Source organism: Heterodontus francisci, chromosome 10 (genome assembly GCF_036365525.1).
Source record: "Heterodontus francisci isolate sHetFra1 chromosome 10, sHetFra1.hap1, whole genome shotgun sequence".
NCBI lineage: Eukaryota > Metazoa > Chordata > Chondrichthyes > Heterodontiformes > Heterodontidae > Heterodontus > Heterodontus francisci.
In genome coordinates, this window is record NC_090380.1 from 87,455,146 (window position 1) to 87,469,212 (window position 14,067).

Consider the following 14,067-nt stretch of genomic DNA (forward strand, 5'->3'; position numbering starts at 1 on the left):
TCAAGGAGAGTATCAAATCAAAAACTAAGTCATACAAAGCTGGTGAAAAATAATCGTAGGCCAGATGATTGGGAACTTTTCTAGGAACCAGCAGCGGATGACTAAAAAGCTAATAAAGAGGGAGAAAATTGATTATGAAATTAAATTGGCAATAAATGTAAAAACAAACAGCAAGAGCTTCTATGGGTATATACAAAGAAAGAGAGTAGTTAAAGTGAGCGTGGGACCTTTGGAGGATGCGACTGGAGAATTGATAACAGGGAACAGGGAAATGGCAGATAATTTAAACCTATATTTGGCATCAGTCTTCACGGTGGAGGACACTATAAACATCCCACAGATATCAGATAAGCAAGGAGCTAATGGGAGGAAAAATCTTGTAACAGTCTCTATCACTAGGGACAAAGTATTTGACAAACTAATGGGACTAAAGGCAGACAAGTCGCTAGGACCTGATGGCCTGCATTCAAGGGTTTTAAAGGAAGTGGCTACAGAGATAGTGGAGGCATTGGTCAAAATATTCCAGAACTCACTGGATTCCGGGAGGGTCCCAGCGGATTGGAAAACCACTAATGTGACGCCCCTGTTCAAGAAGGAAGGGAGACAACTATAGGCATGTCAGCCTAACATTGGTCATTGGGAAAATGCTAGAGTCCATTATTAAGGGAGAAATAGCAGGACATTTAGAAAAGCTTAACACAATCAAACAGCGTCAACATGGTTTTGTGAAAGGGAAATCATGTTTGACAAATTTGCTAGAGTTCTTTGAGGATATTGCAAGCAAAGTTGATAAAGGGGAACTGGTAGATGTAGTGTATTTAGATTCCCAGAAGGCATTCGATAAGGTGCCACATAAAAAATTATTGCACAAGATAAGAGCTCACAATATTGGGGGTAATGTATTCGCATGGATTGAGGATTGGTTAACTCACAGAAGTCAGAGAGTCAGGATTAATGGGTCTTTTTCAGGTTGGAAAGACATAACTAGTGGAGTGCCACAAGTATCAGTCCTAGGGCCTCAATTATTTACTATCTATAGTAACAACTTGGAGGAGGGGGCAGAGTGTAATATATCCCAATTTGTTGTTGATACAAAAATAGGTGGGAGGGCATGTTGTAATGAGGACATAAGGAATCTGCAAGGGGATATAGATAGGTTGAGTGAGTGGGCAAAAATGTGGCAGATGGAGTTTAATGTAGGAAAGTGTGAGGTCATGCACTTTGGGAGAAGAATCAAAAAGCAGACTATTATTTATATGGAGAGACTCTTCAAAAAAGTGCAACACAGAGGGATCTGGGTGTTCTTGTGCATGAAACACAAAAGGTTAGCATGCAAATACAGCAAGTAATTAAGAAGGCAAATGTAATTTTGGCCTTTATTGCTAGGGGGTTGGCTTTTAAAAATAGGGAAGTCGTGTTACAACTGTACAGGGTGTTGGTGAGGCGCACCTGGAGTACTGTGTACAGTTTTATTCTCGGTATTTAAGAAAGGAGGCAGTTCAAAAGAGATTCACTAGGCTGATTCCTGGGATGAAGGGGTTGACTTATCAAGAATGGCTAAACAGGTTAGGCCTGAATTCATTAGAGTTTCGAAGAATGAGGGGTGATCTTATTGAAACATACAAGATTCTGAGAGGGCTTGACAGGGTAGATGTTGAGAAGATATTTCCACTGGGGGAGGGGGGGGGGGATTCTCGAATTAGGGGACGTAGTTACAGAATAAGGGGACACTTATTTAAAACTGAGATGCGAAGGAATATCTTCTCTCAGCGGGTAGTGAATGTCTGGAATTCTCTACCCCAGAGAGTTGTGGAGGCTAGATCACTGAAAGTATTTAAAGAGGAGGTAAATAGATTTTTGAAATATCGTGGCGTTGAGGGCTATGAAGAGCTGGCATGAAAGAGATGCTGACGTCTGGGGCAGATCAGCCATGATCTTATTGAATAGCGGGGCAGACTTGAGGGGCCGAATGGCCTACTCCTGCTCCTATTTCTTATGTTCACCTTCACTGTATTTTCACAATAATTACAAGCCCAACTGTCCCTGCTCAAAAGATAAATAAAACACCCAGCTATGTTTACTATGCAAAAGATCCCCGAATGCTAACCTTATGTGGTGGTTCACTGCTGACCAGCCATGGAGTCACTGTAGCCTGTCTATATCTCCCTAATGATTTCTGACATATTACTCAGTTGGAAAATGAGACAGAGATATACGTTTTTAAATATGAACATCTATCTCATAAACTCAATTGCACTTGCTGATCAAATAAAACTGGTAGGATGCTGGTATTTCCATTGAAGTCTTGGCCCTTCCCTTAGGTACCCATCGCAAGCAGAACATCTGTTGTGTGGGGCTGTTGTGTAGCTAAACGTGCTGGACCATTTTCACTGAATGTTCCTGGGTTTTTAACCCTGTATTTACCAAGACAGAAAGAAAGAAGCTTGTCATGCGAAACATCATAGACCAAGGTGCTTCATTTTTGTCTCACAATGGTTGAAAAGAATATGATGGAAAAATATAGCAAGATATGGTTAGATGATAAGACTAAGTTTTAAGAATCTATTAATAGCAAGAGGAATAGGAATTGTATTGTTTTCATAGTATGTTTTTATTAGCTTGCTCAATATGTTGGAGGCTGCTGAAAATAATTGTGGTTCCTATCAGGACAAGTTTAACCTAAGCAATCCATACTTCTTCGTGAAATGCATTGGAATGAGGAAAGAATTCATTGTGAAACACACCTGTAAAACCTTTTGGAAAGACTAGTTTATCCTCAAGTACTTTCTCTTCTGGTTGGTATAGAATGTAAACTACCCATTTAAGAAAATCCATGGGAAAAGTAGTGGGCACTTTACCAAGAATTGATCATAGCCTTGTATGACATGTTTTCAATTTTGTCACCTATATAATTTTGTGTAGGGGATATTTCAAGCCGTACTACCAATACATTATTAGTGAGCCAATGGCTGCAAAGTTTGGATGCATAGTACCTGTATTTTCTGTGCAACAGGTGCAATTTTGGGTCCAAAATGGGATGTGCGCTGCACGTGTGCGTATTTCTGGTGTGGGCCGCACAGGATGCCATTTTGCATGTGTTATGAGCGTGCACTGAAAGTATGCAGTGTAGGCAGAGTGTGATGCCAGTCAGCTTGTAACACTGATTTGACTCTAGTGGTGCCATTTTTGGCCTCAATGCTCCAGCTAACATCCTCTCTTAACCTTTCACAGCTGAACATGCGTTCAGCAGCAGGAAGGACCCCACGTCTGTGCTATTTAAAGGAATTGTCAACTACTTGCAGGTTAGCTGTTGATGGATTTCTACTGGCTGTTGCTGAGTTAGTACAAGTATTTGACGGTTTATACTACTAGGTGAAGTTGGTAAAGTTTTCAGTCTTGGTGTGGTACATGGTGAAGGCCTTAGCTCTGACCTCAAGGGCCCTGCTCAGACCACTTACTCCCAACCATGGGAGCAGTAGTTTCTATCCCTGTTGACCTGTAGCATGACTTGGAGAATGAGCAGAGGTGACACGGTGGAGGCCAAGGTGCTCGAAGAGCCAGGGGGAGGAGGGAGAGAAGGGCTCTCAGCAGCAGACCATATGCATCCAGGGTCTTCAGGGAGCAATTCTCTTACTTCAACCTAAGTGAGGAACAGTGTGTGCAATGGCTGTTTCACTGAAGAGTTACTCACTGAAATCTGCCTGCTGTTGCAGGCAGATCTGAGGACGGCATTGGCAGTGTCTGTAAAGGTGACTGTGATCATGCGTTTCTTTGTGTAGGGCTCCTTCCAGGCTGGAGAAGACAACATTGCCAATGTCTCGCAGCTTGCTATTCATTGCTATATAAAGGAGATCACTGCAGCTCTATATACAAAGAGAGGGGAATACATTACATTCTCTCTTTCCACTCTCTCAATGGCTAGCTGGTGTGTAACCATATGCAACGCATCATGCAAGTCAATGCCCAGTATTCTGGCAGCAGTCATGTGCCTTTATTCTGCAGCAGTCTACTGTACCATCAGCATTTGAGCCACCATGAGAAACCAGAGGGTGGGGACTGTGTGACCAGGGCTATCCACTGACCACATGGCTCATGACTCTGGTGCACAACCCTGTTATGATAAGACCCATACTGCCACACAAAATATCAGCAAGCAAACCACGGGGGTGGTTAAGCAATGCTTCTGCTGCCTGCACTGCTCTAGAGAAGCCCTGCAGTACTTGCCAGAGGTCGTGTCATGATTTGTCATGGTCTGCTGCATCCTGCATCATGAGGGCACAACCCTTGCTACCAGGTATACGGTGTGCAGTTGAGGAGCAGAAAGGGAGAATGCAAGCAACACGTTCCCTTTCTGGACGGGCTGTCCATGATTGGCTCATCTGACTGCAGTATCAGTGAAAGCAACCCTAATTCCCCATTCATCAATAATCCCACACCTTATCCTCTTGACCACAATGCTGTAATAAAATCCACCACAAAACAAACTAACTTTATCAATCAAACCATCCAATATTCCATACAAAAGTCAACTAATCACCTTTGTGCATTCCCTTTAGCACATGCCTTGCAAGTGCCTTTGCTGACCTATCCCAGTGGCTGCAGCATGGCTTGTGGAAGGCTGCCGACTTTCACTGGGGAGACTGCAGATGGCCTTGAAGGCTGACCTCAAGCAGCTCTGGACCTTGAGGGCTTGGCTCTGGATTGCACATCCTCACCACGGGCGGCAACAGTCTGGGCTGGCTGACAGGCAACATCAAGGGCACGGTCAGAGTGGCAGTGGTGGATGGACGAGTTCTGTCATTCTGAAAGAGGACAGCAGGTTCGTGCTCCACGGTGTCACTGCCATTCCCCCTGGGGCGGCACCTCAGCAATCCTAGCAATCTGCTGGAGGACAGATTGATGGACTGCTGTAAGACCCTGCAAATCCCTTTGAACACTACTATTCGCAGCCACGATGGTAGTAGTCTGGTCAACAGACCAGACCAGCTTGTGGCAACAAGCTGTGCTTACATGATTCCAGTCTGAGCTTCTACTATGGAAGCTGAGATAACAGCCATCAAACGTTGCAACATGGTTAAGTCCACAAGTGTGGAAATAGTGTTGACCACCACTTCCACGTTGGAAAAGATAGGCTGCAAGCTCTGTGCAAAGCCATGTACAAGGTTGATGCCATGCCCCTCCATGCTCCTTGACAGTATCTGCAGACTTTCTAAACATTTCTTTGTGCATATCCATCAGCCTTTTGCTGTATATCACACCATCGAAGTCCCCACCTGAGTCCTCTGCAGCAGGATTTTTCGGCAACCATGCCCTTCAGCAAGCTGCACCTGCACTACCCCTTCCCCCTGCCCTTGCTGCAGGTCACGTGCGCCCGGTTTCTCATCATGTGCAGATCCTGCCTCTATGCTGCCCTTTAAAGTACGCACAGTGCCAACATCTGAGCTGGTGGCTATGAATGTGAGAGCGTGTGATGGTGTTTCTTCATCGTCAGTCTCTTCTTCCTCTTTTATTTCTTGCTCCTGCATCATTCCCTGGCCAGGTTGTGGGATTGTGGCTGAGGGGGAAAGTGGGATACGAGAAGGAGGACTCGTTATGAGCGCGCACATCATCGTTGATGGTTTCAGCCCCGCTGCTGCCTGAGGTGTCAGTCATGGCTGCTCTAATGATTGTGAGCACTGTCTGCTCCATCAGACTGAGGAGATACAGTCCTCATGCCTGCCCCCTGTAGGTTAGTGTTCAGCACCGTTCTTGGCTCTTCAGATACTGAAGCAGTCCTTGTCCTCATGCAGCAAGACCTGGACAACATCCAGGCTTGGATTGATAAGTGGCAAGTAATATTCATGCCACGTAAGTACCAGGCAATGACCATCTCCAACAAGAATCTAACCATCTCCCCTTCACGTTCAGTGGCATTACCATCACTGAATCCCCCACTATTAACATCCTGGGGGTTACCATTGACCAGAAACTCAACTGGACCAGTCATATAAATAATGTGACCACAAGAGAAGGTCAAAGGCTGGGAATTCTGTGGCAAGTGACTCACCTCCTGATGCCCCAAAGCCTTCCCACCATCTACAAGGCAGAGATCAGTGGTGTGATGGAATACCCTTTCACTTGCCTTGTTGAGTGCAGCTCCAACAACACACAACACCAACGAGTCTGATTGACTCTTCTCCACCTTAAACATTTACTCCCTTCGCCACTGGCACACTGTAGCTGTAGTGTACACCATCTGCAAAATGCACTGCAGCAACTTGTCAAGCTCCTTTAACAGCATCTTCTAAACCCACGACCTCTACAACCTGGAAGAATAAGGGCAGCAGATGCATGGGAACACAACCACATGCCAGCTCCCTCCAAGTCATACACTATCCTGACTTGGAAATATATTGTTATATTCCAGAAAGCCAGTTGGTGAAGGGTAGAACTGGAGCCAATCTTTATACACTTTTATATTTATTTACAGAGTTATTACAGGCATATACCTCCGAACCAACAACCACAGTTTCAGTCTGTGTCTATTTATAGGATTCAAGTGAACACCAGTTAATGCCCACTACCTGCACACAATTGAACATAATTAATATACAATTAACAAGGACATGGCATTTGATGATGCATTCACTGATCTAGACCACTTGTATGAGGTCATCTTGCAGCACCGAATTCAGGTCCTCAGGGCTAGACTGCTGGCATTGACTACAATGGCTATCTGCACTCACTGCCGTCACAATTTCTGGCTGGGGGGCCGCTGATCCCCTGTGGGTAGTGGACCTCTCTCTTCCTGTCTACCTCCTAGCCCAAAGCCACCAGTACTACATCAGAGAACCTTGCAGGATGCTCTCTGTCATGTGCCATTTTTTGTGTCTTTCCTAGGTCAAACTCACTCTTAGAATGACTTCCAGCTCCAGTCAAAATGCCCTTCCCCTTTAAGAGGCTGGCTTAAGGTAGTGCTAGCCTCTCACCAATTTGCACCCCCTACTCATATGTGGAGCCACTCAACATTGTGCACGGCATTGGCTGCACACCACAATCATGTAAATGATTGATTGGAACTAAATGGTGCAGATTAATCGCACATTGTAATTCCTACCACCTGTTTCTAGGGGGTATCCGATTTTCCTCCCAGTGTTTGTTCAAAGCCTTGAAACTGTCCTGATTTTGTGTTTATAGTGCCATCTAATAGAATCATAACAAAAATCTGTAAATAGCAAGGATCAAAAGTAAGTATTTATTTAAACGCCTGTAGACATCTGTGGTATTTGATTATTTTCTTACATTATTCTTTTCCAACAAAATGCAATTATTCAACAAAAATGTTTGAGATTATCAGCTCAAGATTCCATATGTTTTATTCTTCTTTCTCTGTTTCCAAATGTTACTAATTTAATGTTAATTTTTCCTGTGCTAGTAGCTTCCTTATGTTCTGTAGTCAGGATTTCTGGCCAGTCTTCTTTTCCAAAAACTTAGGATCAAAATTGGATAACATTCCTTATTTTCTGTTTTATTATTCTTGAGATTCTATGGCATGCATTAAGAATCATGGATGAAGTTATAATTGGACTTGGAGGTAGTTCCATTTTTGACAAAAGATTTATGATGGGTAGCTGTAGCACTGATCCTATGTATCCTTTTTAATTAACCATTCTAATTGGAATAATGCAATCTCTGCCCTGTTAACATTTTTTAATCCATATCTCATATCCTCATTAACCTCTTCTCCATTAAGAATGATGTTATGGTCTGACTGTAGTCATTGAGATGGAGCCTCCTCGAGTGAGAGGTGCATCACCTCAGAGCCTAGCCTGGGATCAAGCTTCCCCGTAACAGGCCATCCTAAACAAAAAGCTCAGCTGCAGCTGGAATTTGGACCTCGTTCCTCAGTATTTAAAAGCAGTGCTATGCAGCTAAAAATCCTGAGCCACTATTTAAAGCTTTTTCTTCACATTCTTGACCAGCACAGTTTGAATATGCTTCAAATGTGCAGTTTTGTACAGCTGTCATTTTATTTTTCTATTTTTGAATATCTTGAATTACAAAGTGCTCATGACAAAGATTGAGACTCGACAGTTTGAGGGAGTTGAATTAACATCAGTAATTGGTCATTAACATAGTGTGGGAGGATGGCTGGATCAAAGTTAGCTCTATGTGTTCATTCAGCATTCTGGATTTGTCAGGCACAGATTATACTTTGAAAAGCAAATAATGAATAACATTCATTATTTAAATAGAAGTATTCAAAGGGCAGCTGAAATGAGACGATGCATAAACAGCCAAGAGTTTTATATGAGCCCCAGAATTTCTCTGTTGTTTGTCCAGCTTATTTTCTATTGATTAGAAAATGCACATGTACATCTATTATTGCTTATTTATACTTGTGAAAGTCTAATGGCTGGAAGGCTAAATTGGTATTCCCAAGGAACTAATGCTAGTCAAGGGCATTGAGTAGCTATAGGTCATCATTGGTTTACATTCCCTAATTTTTGGATTCCGTTTTGTTTGACGTTTATCTTGTTTGAATCTCCATCTATGCCACACGTTCTGCTATATAACAAGATGAATAATCCCATTTTGATCATTGGATCAATAAGACATCAGAAATTATTAGCAATATTTTGACAGCACTAAAGGTATTTAATATGCTGCAAGATAGGAATGGGAGTTGGAATTTACAATCTTGGGACTTTTTCCGTCAGCTGAGTTTCAACGGGATGGATGCTGTGGGCTTATTTTAAACTGTTCAAAGTGATGCTAATTTGCTTATGCTGTGTATTTTTTCAAAAAGCTCCCAGTGTGGAATAAGTCTGAGGTAAAGTTGCAAATTAAATTATCTTCAACAACTTAGTGAGCAAACCAGTTAAATGCAATAATTAAATATTTCATTTGAATCATCATGAGCTATATTGTTATATATGGCAAGAGCAAAACATATTTTATTTCCATTAACTTTGATGCTGTTTCTCTGTATTAGTACCAGATTAAAAGGCATATTTGTGCTTTGGGGCCTATCCTCAATGGAAATTGGCTTAAGTTTGCTCCAAAGTTATTTCACATTGGTACCCTAAGAGCCACCAGAAAGAGAGGTCTTTCATTCCTTCATCTTGTCTTGGACTAAATCCAGGTTCCAGAGAAGAAAAAACAGTGCATTAACTGTCTCCATTATCCAGTTCCCTCTAGAGTCTTGCATGTCATCAGGCTTGTCCTACAGTAGAAATGTTTAGATCCCATTTTCCTCCATTACAGTGCCCCCTTTGTAATGTTATTAATATCAGAAATTAATAGACAAATGAAATGAGTTGAGCTAAATTGGGCCAGGTCAAAATGAATTGTCTTTGAGTATTTTAGTAATTTATGCCTGAATCCTCACAGGTCCCCAGTGACATTGAACAAGTTACAAAGAAGCCCTCAAATCAAATATTGGAATTCACCATCCAGCTTGTTGGGGAGAATTATACTAAGGAACTCTCTGATCCAGCTACAATGGATTATCAGAAATTAGCTGATTATGTCAATGTCAAGGTAAGATCAAGACTTAATAGACGATTTAAAAAAAGGGTATTTTGTGACAATGTTAAGAAAACTTTGATCAACGTGAGCCATGTACATGTAAATACAATTACTCGAATTTGTGAGCCACAGTTAGATATGATCAACAAGAGAAAGCAATGCTAATTAATTATATATCTATCTGAGATAATAAATGTGGGTTGCACAGAAACAGTTGTTAAAATTTGCAGATCTCCTATGGCACTGCTCATGGTAGGTAGGAGAAATAGGTTTTAAAAGAATAGGAATGTATTACCTTTATAAGACACAAATGCGGCTGTGTGTAACTTTAAGGCAATTGCTGTGCGCCTCCGGTTCAATTAAACTAATGGTTCTTGGGCAGATCGTTAGGACAGTTAGAGGTCAGACTTGCTTTCTTTATTTTGTGATTACCTTTTATAAGTGTGACTTCAAAGGTATCTCATTAGTCAGAAAAGTTCCATGTTGAATTGGAAATGATTCCCTTGTGTTTAATATGGACATTGCATTATATCAGAAGTAGGATTCCCTGTCACTGGGAATAAATGAACTGTTCAGATTTGAGCTGTGCTTCTAAGTAGTAAGACTTTATAAATCCTTTTCACGCTAAATAGAACAGTTTTATGCAATTTTTGCTATATGTATGTGTGTGTGTATGTGTATATATATATATATATATATATATATTTACATCAAAGTTGCAAAGGTTGCAGTTGTCATTTCCTGGACATAGTGGGGTGCATTTTCCAATCTGATACACAGGTTTTACAATCACTACATTGGTAGAGTGCTGAGTCTGCTGGTACTTCCAGCACAAGCACCTGGGGATTAGTTAGTAAGGTAGAGGAGCGACATCAAAAAAATGTACAGGTAATGATCCAGGAACCTGTTGTCTGAAGGGTCAGTTTACATCCATCCTTGGTTGCAGCACTCAGGGATGCAGACCTTTCGAGGCCTGCTTTTAAAAGAAGATGCTTTCTGAGCCAGAACCTTTTGGATCAGTGAAAGCTGAAACGGTTGAAAACCAATGTTGAATACTTTGCTCCTCACTCTGTGCAGTGATGTCCGTGGACTCACACTGCAAGCAGTATCGAACAACTCCGTTGGCATCTGCAGTGGACCCATCACAGACAGACGCCGTAAGACCATTCATGGTGCTTAGATTGCTGCTATGGTAGCCTTAGGCTCAAGTATGGAACTTTCTTTCTCCCTGCTCTCATATACTTGGGGATCACATATAGAGAATAGTTAGTTCAGTCTTTACAGATCTATTGGTGTCATTGGGCTGCTGTCATTCAGATCTAAAGGCATAATGAGGTACTGCCCATCAACAAGATCATGGCTGGATGTGACCTTGATTAAGGTGCTGTTTGTCTTGGTGGGAACAATTTGGACCCTCCCATCAAATCGTGATCTTGACAGCCACTGGTAGCCCTGTGTCTGTAGCAGAGTTTGGCTGGAGGTCAGTTACACACACAGCACAATTATTTCTTGTGAAGTGCAGGCTATGGAGACACATTTCTCTGATAGTTCCAGCTAAGTGTGCTTCTGTAAATGGAAGTGAGTTGGGAGGTAACGGTGGGTCCAGTTAGATTGATATTGTACAACTTCATCTGCTGGTATTTCTCCTTTGTTCCTCTTCTTCAAAATAACATCAATACAAAAGGACTTTTATTGAGAAACCTCTGCTGTCAGTTTAAATGGCACTGAAAAATGCCACTACCATTATCCTTGACACAAAATATAACCTAACAAAGTGGTGGTTAAAAAAAAACAACTCCCCCAACCAAAAATAGACTTGAGTTGCATGCACAAAATCTATGACAACAATAATATGATTACTACTTTGAATCCTCTCTGCTTGCGGGAAAGAACCGAGAGTTGAATGCCCATTTTGTATTAGTGTGACACAAGCAAATGGACTGCTGGGTGGAGCACTACCTTGAACTGTACTCCGGGGAAAATGTTGTCACTGAGACTGCCCTCAATGCAGCCCAGTCACTGCCTGTCATGGATGAGCTGAATGAACAGCCAACAAAATCGGAACTCGGTGATGCCATTGATTCTCTAGCCAGTGGAAAAGCCCCTGGGAAGGACGGCATTACCCCTAAAATAATCAAGAGTGCCAAGCCTGCTATACTTTCAGCACTACATGAACTGCTTTGCCTGTGCTGGGATGAGGGAGCAGTACCACAGGACATGCGCGATGCCAATATCATCACCCTCTATAAAAACAAAGGTGACCACAGGGACTGCAACAACTACCGTGGAGTCTCTCTGCTCAGCATAGTGGGGAAAGTCTTCACTCGAGTCGCTTTAAACGGGCTCCAGAAGCTGGCTGAGTGTGTCTACCCTGAGGCGCAGTGTGGCATTCGAGCAGAGAGATCCACCATTGACATGCTGTTCTCCCTTCGTCAGATCCAGGAGAAATGCCGCGAACAACAGATGCCCCTCTACGTTGCTTTCATTGATCTCACCAAAGCCTTTGACCTCGTCAGCAGACGTGGTCTCTTCAGACTACCAGCAAAGATCTGATGTCCACCAAAGCTACTAAGTATCATCACCTCATTCCATGACAATATGAAACGCACAATTCAGCATAGCGGCGCCTCATCAGACCCCTTTCCTATCCTGAGTGGCGTGAAACAGGGCTGTGTTCTCGCACCTACACTGTTTGGGATCATCTTCTCCCTGCTGCTCTCACATGCGTTTGTCTTCAGAAGAAGGAATTCTCCTCCACACAAGATCAGGTGGCAGGTTGTTCAACCTTGCCTGTCTAAGAACGAAGACCAAAGTACGGAAAGTCCTCATCAGGGAACTCCTCTTTGCTGACAATGCTGCATTAACATCTCACTGAAGAGTGTCTGCAGAGTCTCATCGACAGGTTTGCGGCTGCCTGCAACGAATTTGGCCTAACCATCAGCCTCAAGAAAACGAATATCATGGGACGGGACGTCAGAAATGCTCCATCCATCAATATCGGCTCTGGAAGTGGTTCAAGAATTCATCTACCTAGGCTCAACAGTCACCAGTAACCTGTCTCTCGATGCAGAAATCAACAAGCGCATGGGAAAGGCTTCCACTGCTTTGTCCAGACTGGCCAAGAGAGTGTGGGAAAATGGCGCACTGACACGGAACACAGAAGTCCGAGTGTATCAAGCCTGCGTCCTCAGTACCTTGCTCTACGGCAGCGAGGCCTGGACAACGTATGTCAGCCAAGAGCGATGTCTCAATTCATTCCATCTTCGCTGCCTGCGGAGAATCTTTGGCATCAGGTGGCAGGACCGTATCTCCAACACAGAAGTCCTCGAGGTGGCCAACATTCCCAGCTTATACACACTACTGAGTCAGCGGCACTTGAGATGGCTTGGCCATGTGAGCCGCATGGAAGATGGCAGGATTCCCAAGGGCACATTGTACAGCGAGCTCGTCACTGGTATCAGACCCACCAGCCGTCCATGTCTCCGCTTTAAAGATGTCTGCAAATGCGACATGAAGTCCTGTGACATTGCTCAGAAGTTGTGGGAGTCAGTTGCCAGTGATCGCCAGAGCTGACGGGCAGCCATAAAGGCGGGGCTAAATTGTGGCGAGTCGAAGAGACTTAGGAGTTGGCAGGAAAAAAGACAGAAGTGCAAGGGGAGAGCCAACTGCTTAACAGCCCCAACAACCAATTTTATTTGCAGCGCCTGTGGAAGAGTCTGTCACTCTAGAATTGGCCTTTATAGCCACTCCAGGCGCTGCTCCACAAACCACTGACCACCTCCAGGCGCTTACCCATTGTCTCTCGAGACAAGGAGGCCAAAGAAGAAGGAGAAAAAGAAGATGAAAGTAATCACAGTTTAGGTGGAAAACACTAGAAATTGTTTATGCCGTAATTTTAATTCATTTAAAATGAATTATAACATTAAAATGATGTCCTTGCTTATTTTTTGATGCACATTATGGGGAGATATTCCGCCCTACTTTGCCTATCTCTGACATATTATTAGACAGTAATAAGAAAAAAGACTAGGAATGAAAAAATTCCATTTGGTGTAGCTAGCTCATTTTGACAAACATTAAAGTGGTAAATGCCACAGATTATTTAATCATAGGAGAAACACCAAGATAAAGTTAAAGGGCAACACTCTTCTAATTAGGATTAATTTCCCCTAATGTTCCCTACTACCCGAGCCTTCAACTCGTGTCTTTCTCTAGATTCTATCCCAGGATTGTCCAATACATACCCCACAGGCCAGAATCCGGCCCACCAAAGGTTTCTATCCACCCCGCCAATCCTGTGTGACTTGCAGCTAGCTGCCCAGGCAGGGTGAGCGCTGCTTGGTTCGTGGTGCAGGCGTGTTGGGATCGGCTGCCCCTGTTTTTATCGGGCAGTTCAGGGAGTGAGCAGGGGATGGCTGCTGTGGGGGAGAGGGAGAGAGAAAGAGATGGAGGGGAGAGCGGGAAGTGGGCCAGCACACAGACAGAGTGCGTGAGGGAGCACAAAGAGAGAGAGATATTCAGGCAACCCTTTAAATGAGAGAGAGAGAGAGGTGGGGG

At 43.3% G+C, this 14,067-nt stretch overlaps 1 protein-coding gene across 1 annotated transcript in view; it reads left to right on the forward strand.

Annotated features, from left to right (window-relative positions):
* impg2a (interphotoreceptor matrix proteoglycan 2a) overlaps window positions 1-14,067 on the forward strand; it is a 98,527-nt gene that overhangs the window by 22,631 nt on the left and 61,829 nt on the right. The window contains 1 exon segment of the mRNA XM_068039986.1: window positions 9,373-9,522. Within this exon segment, the coding sequence (XP_067896087.1) occupies window positions 9,373-9,522 (150 nt within the window).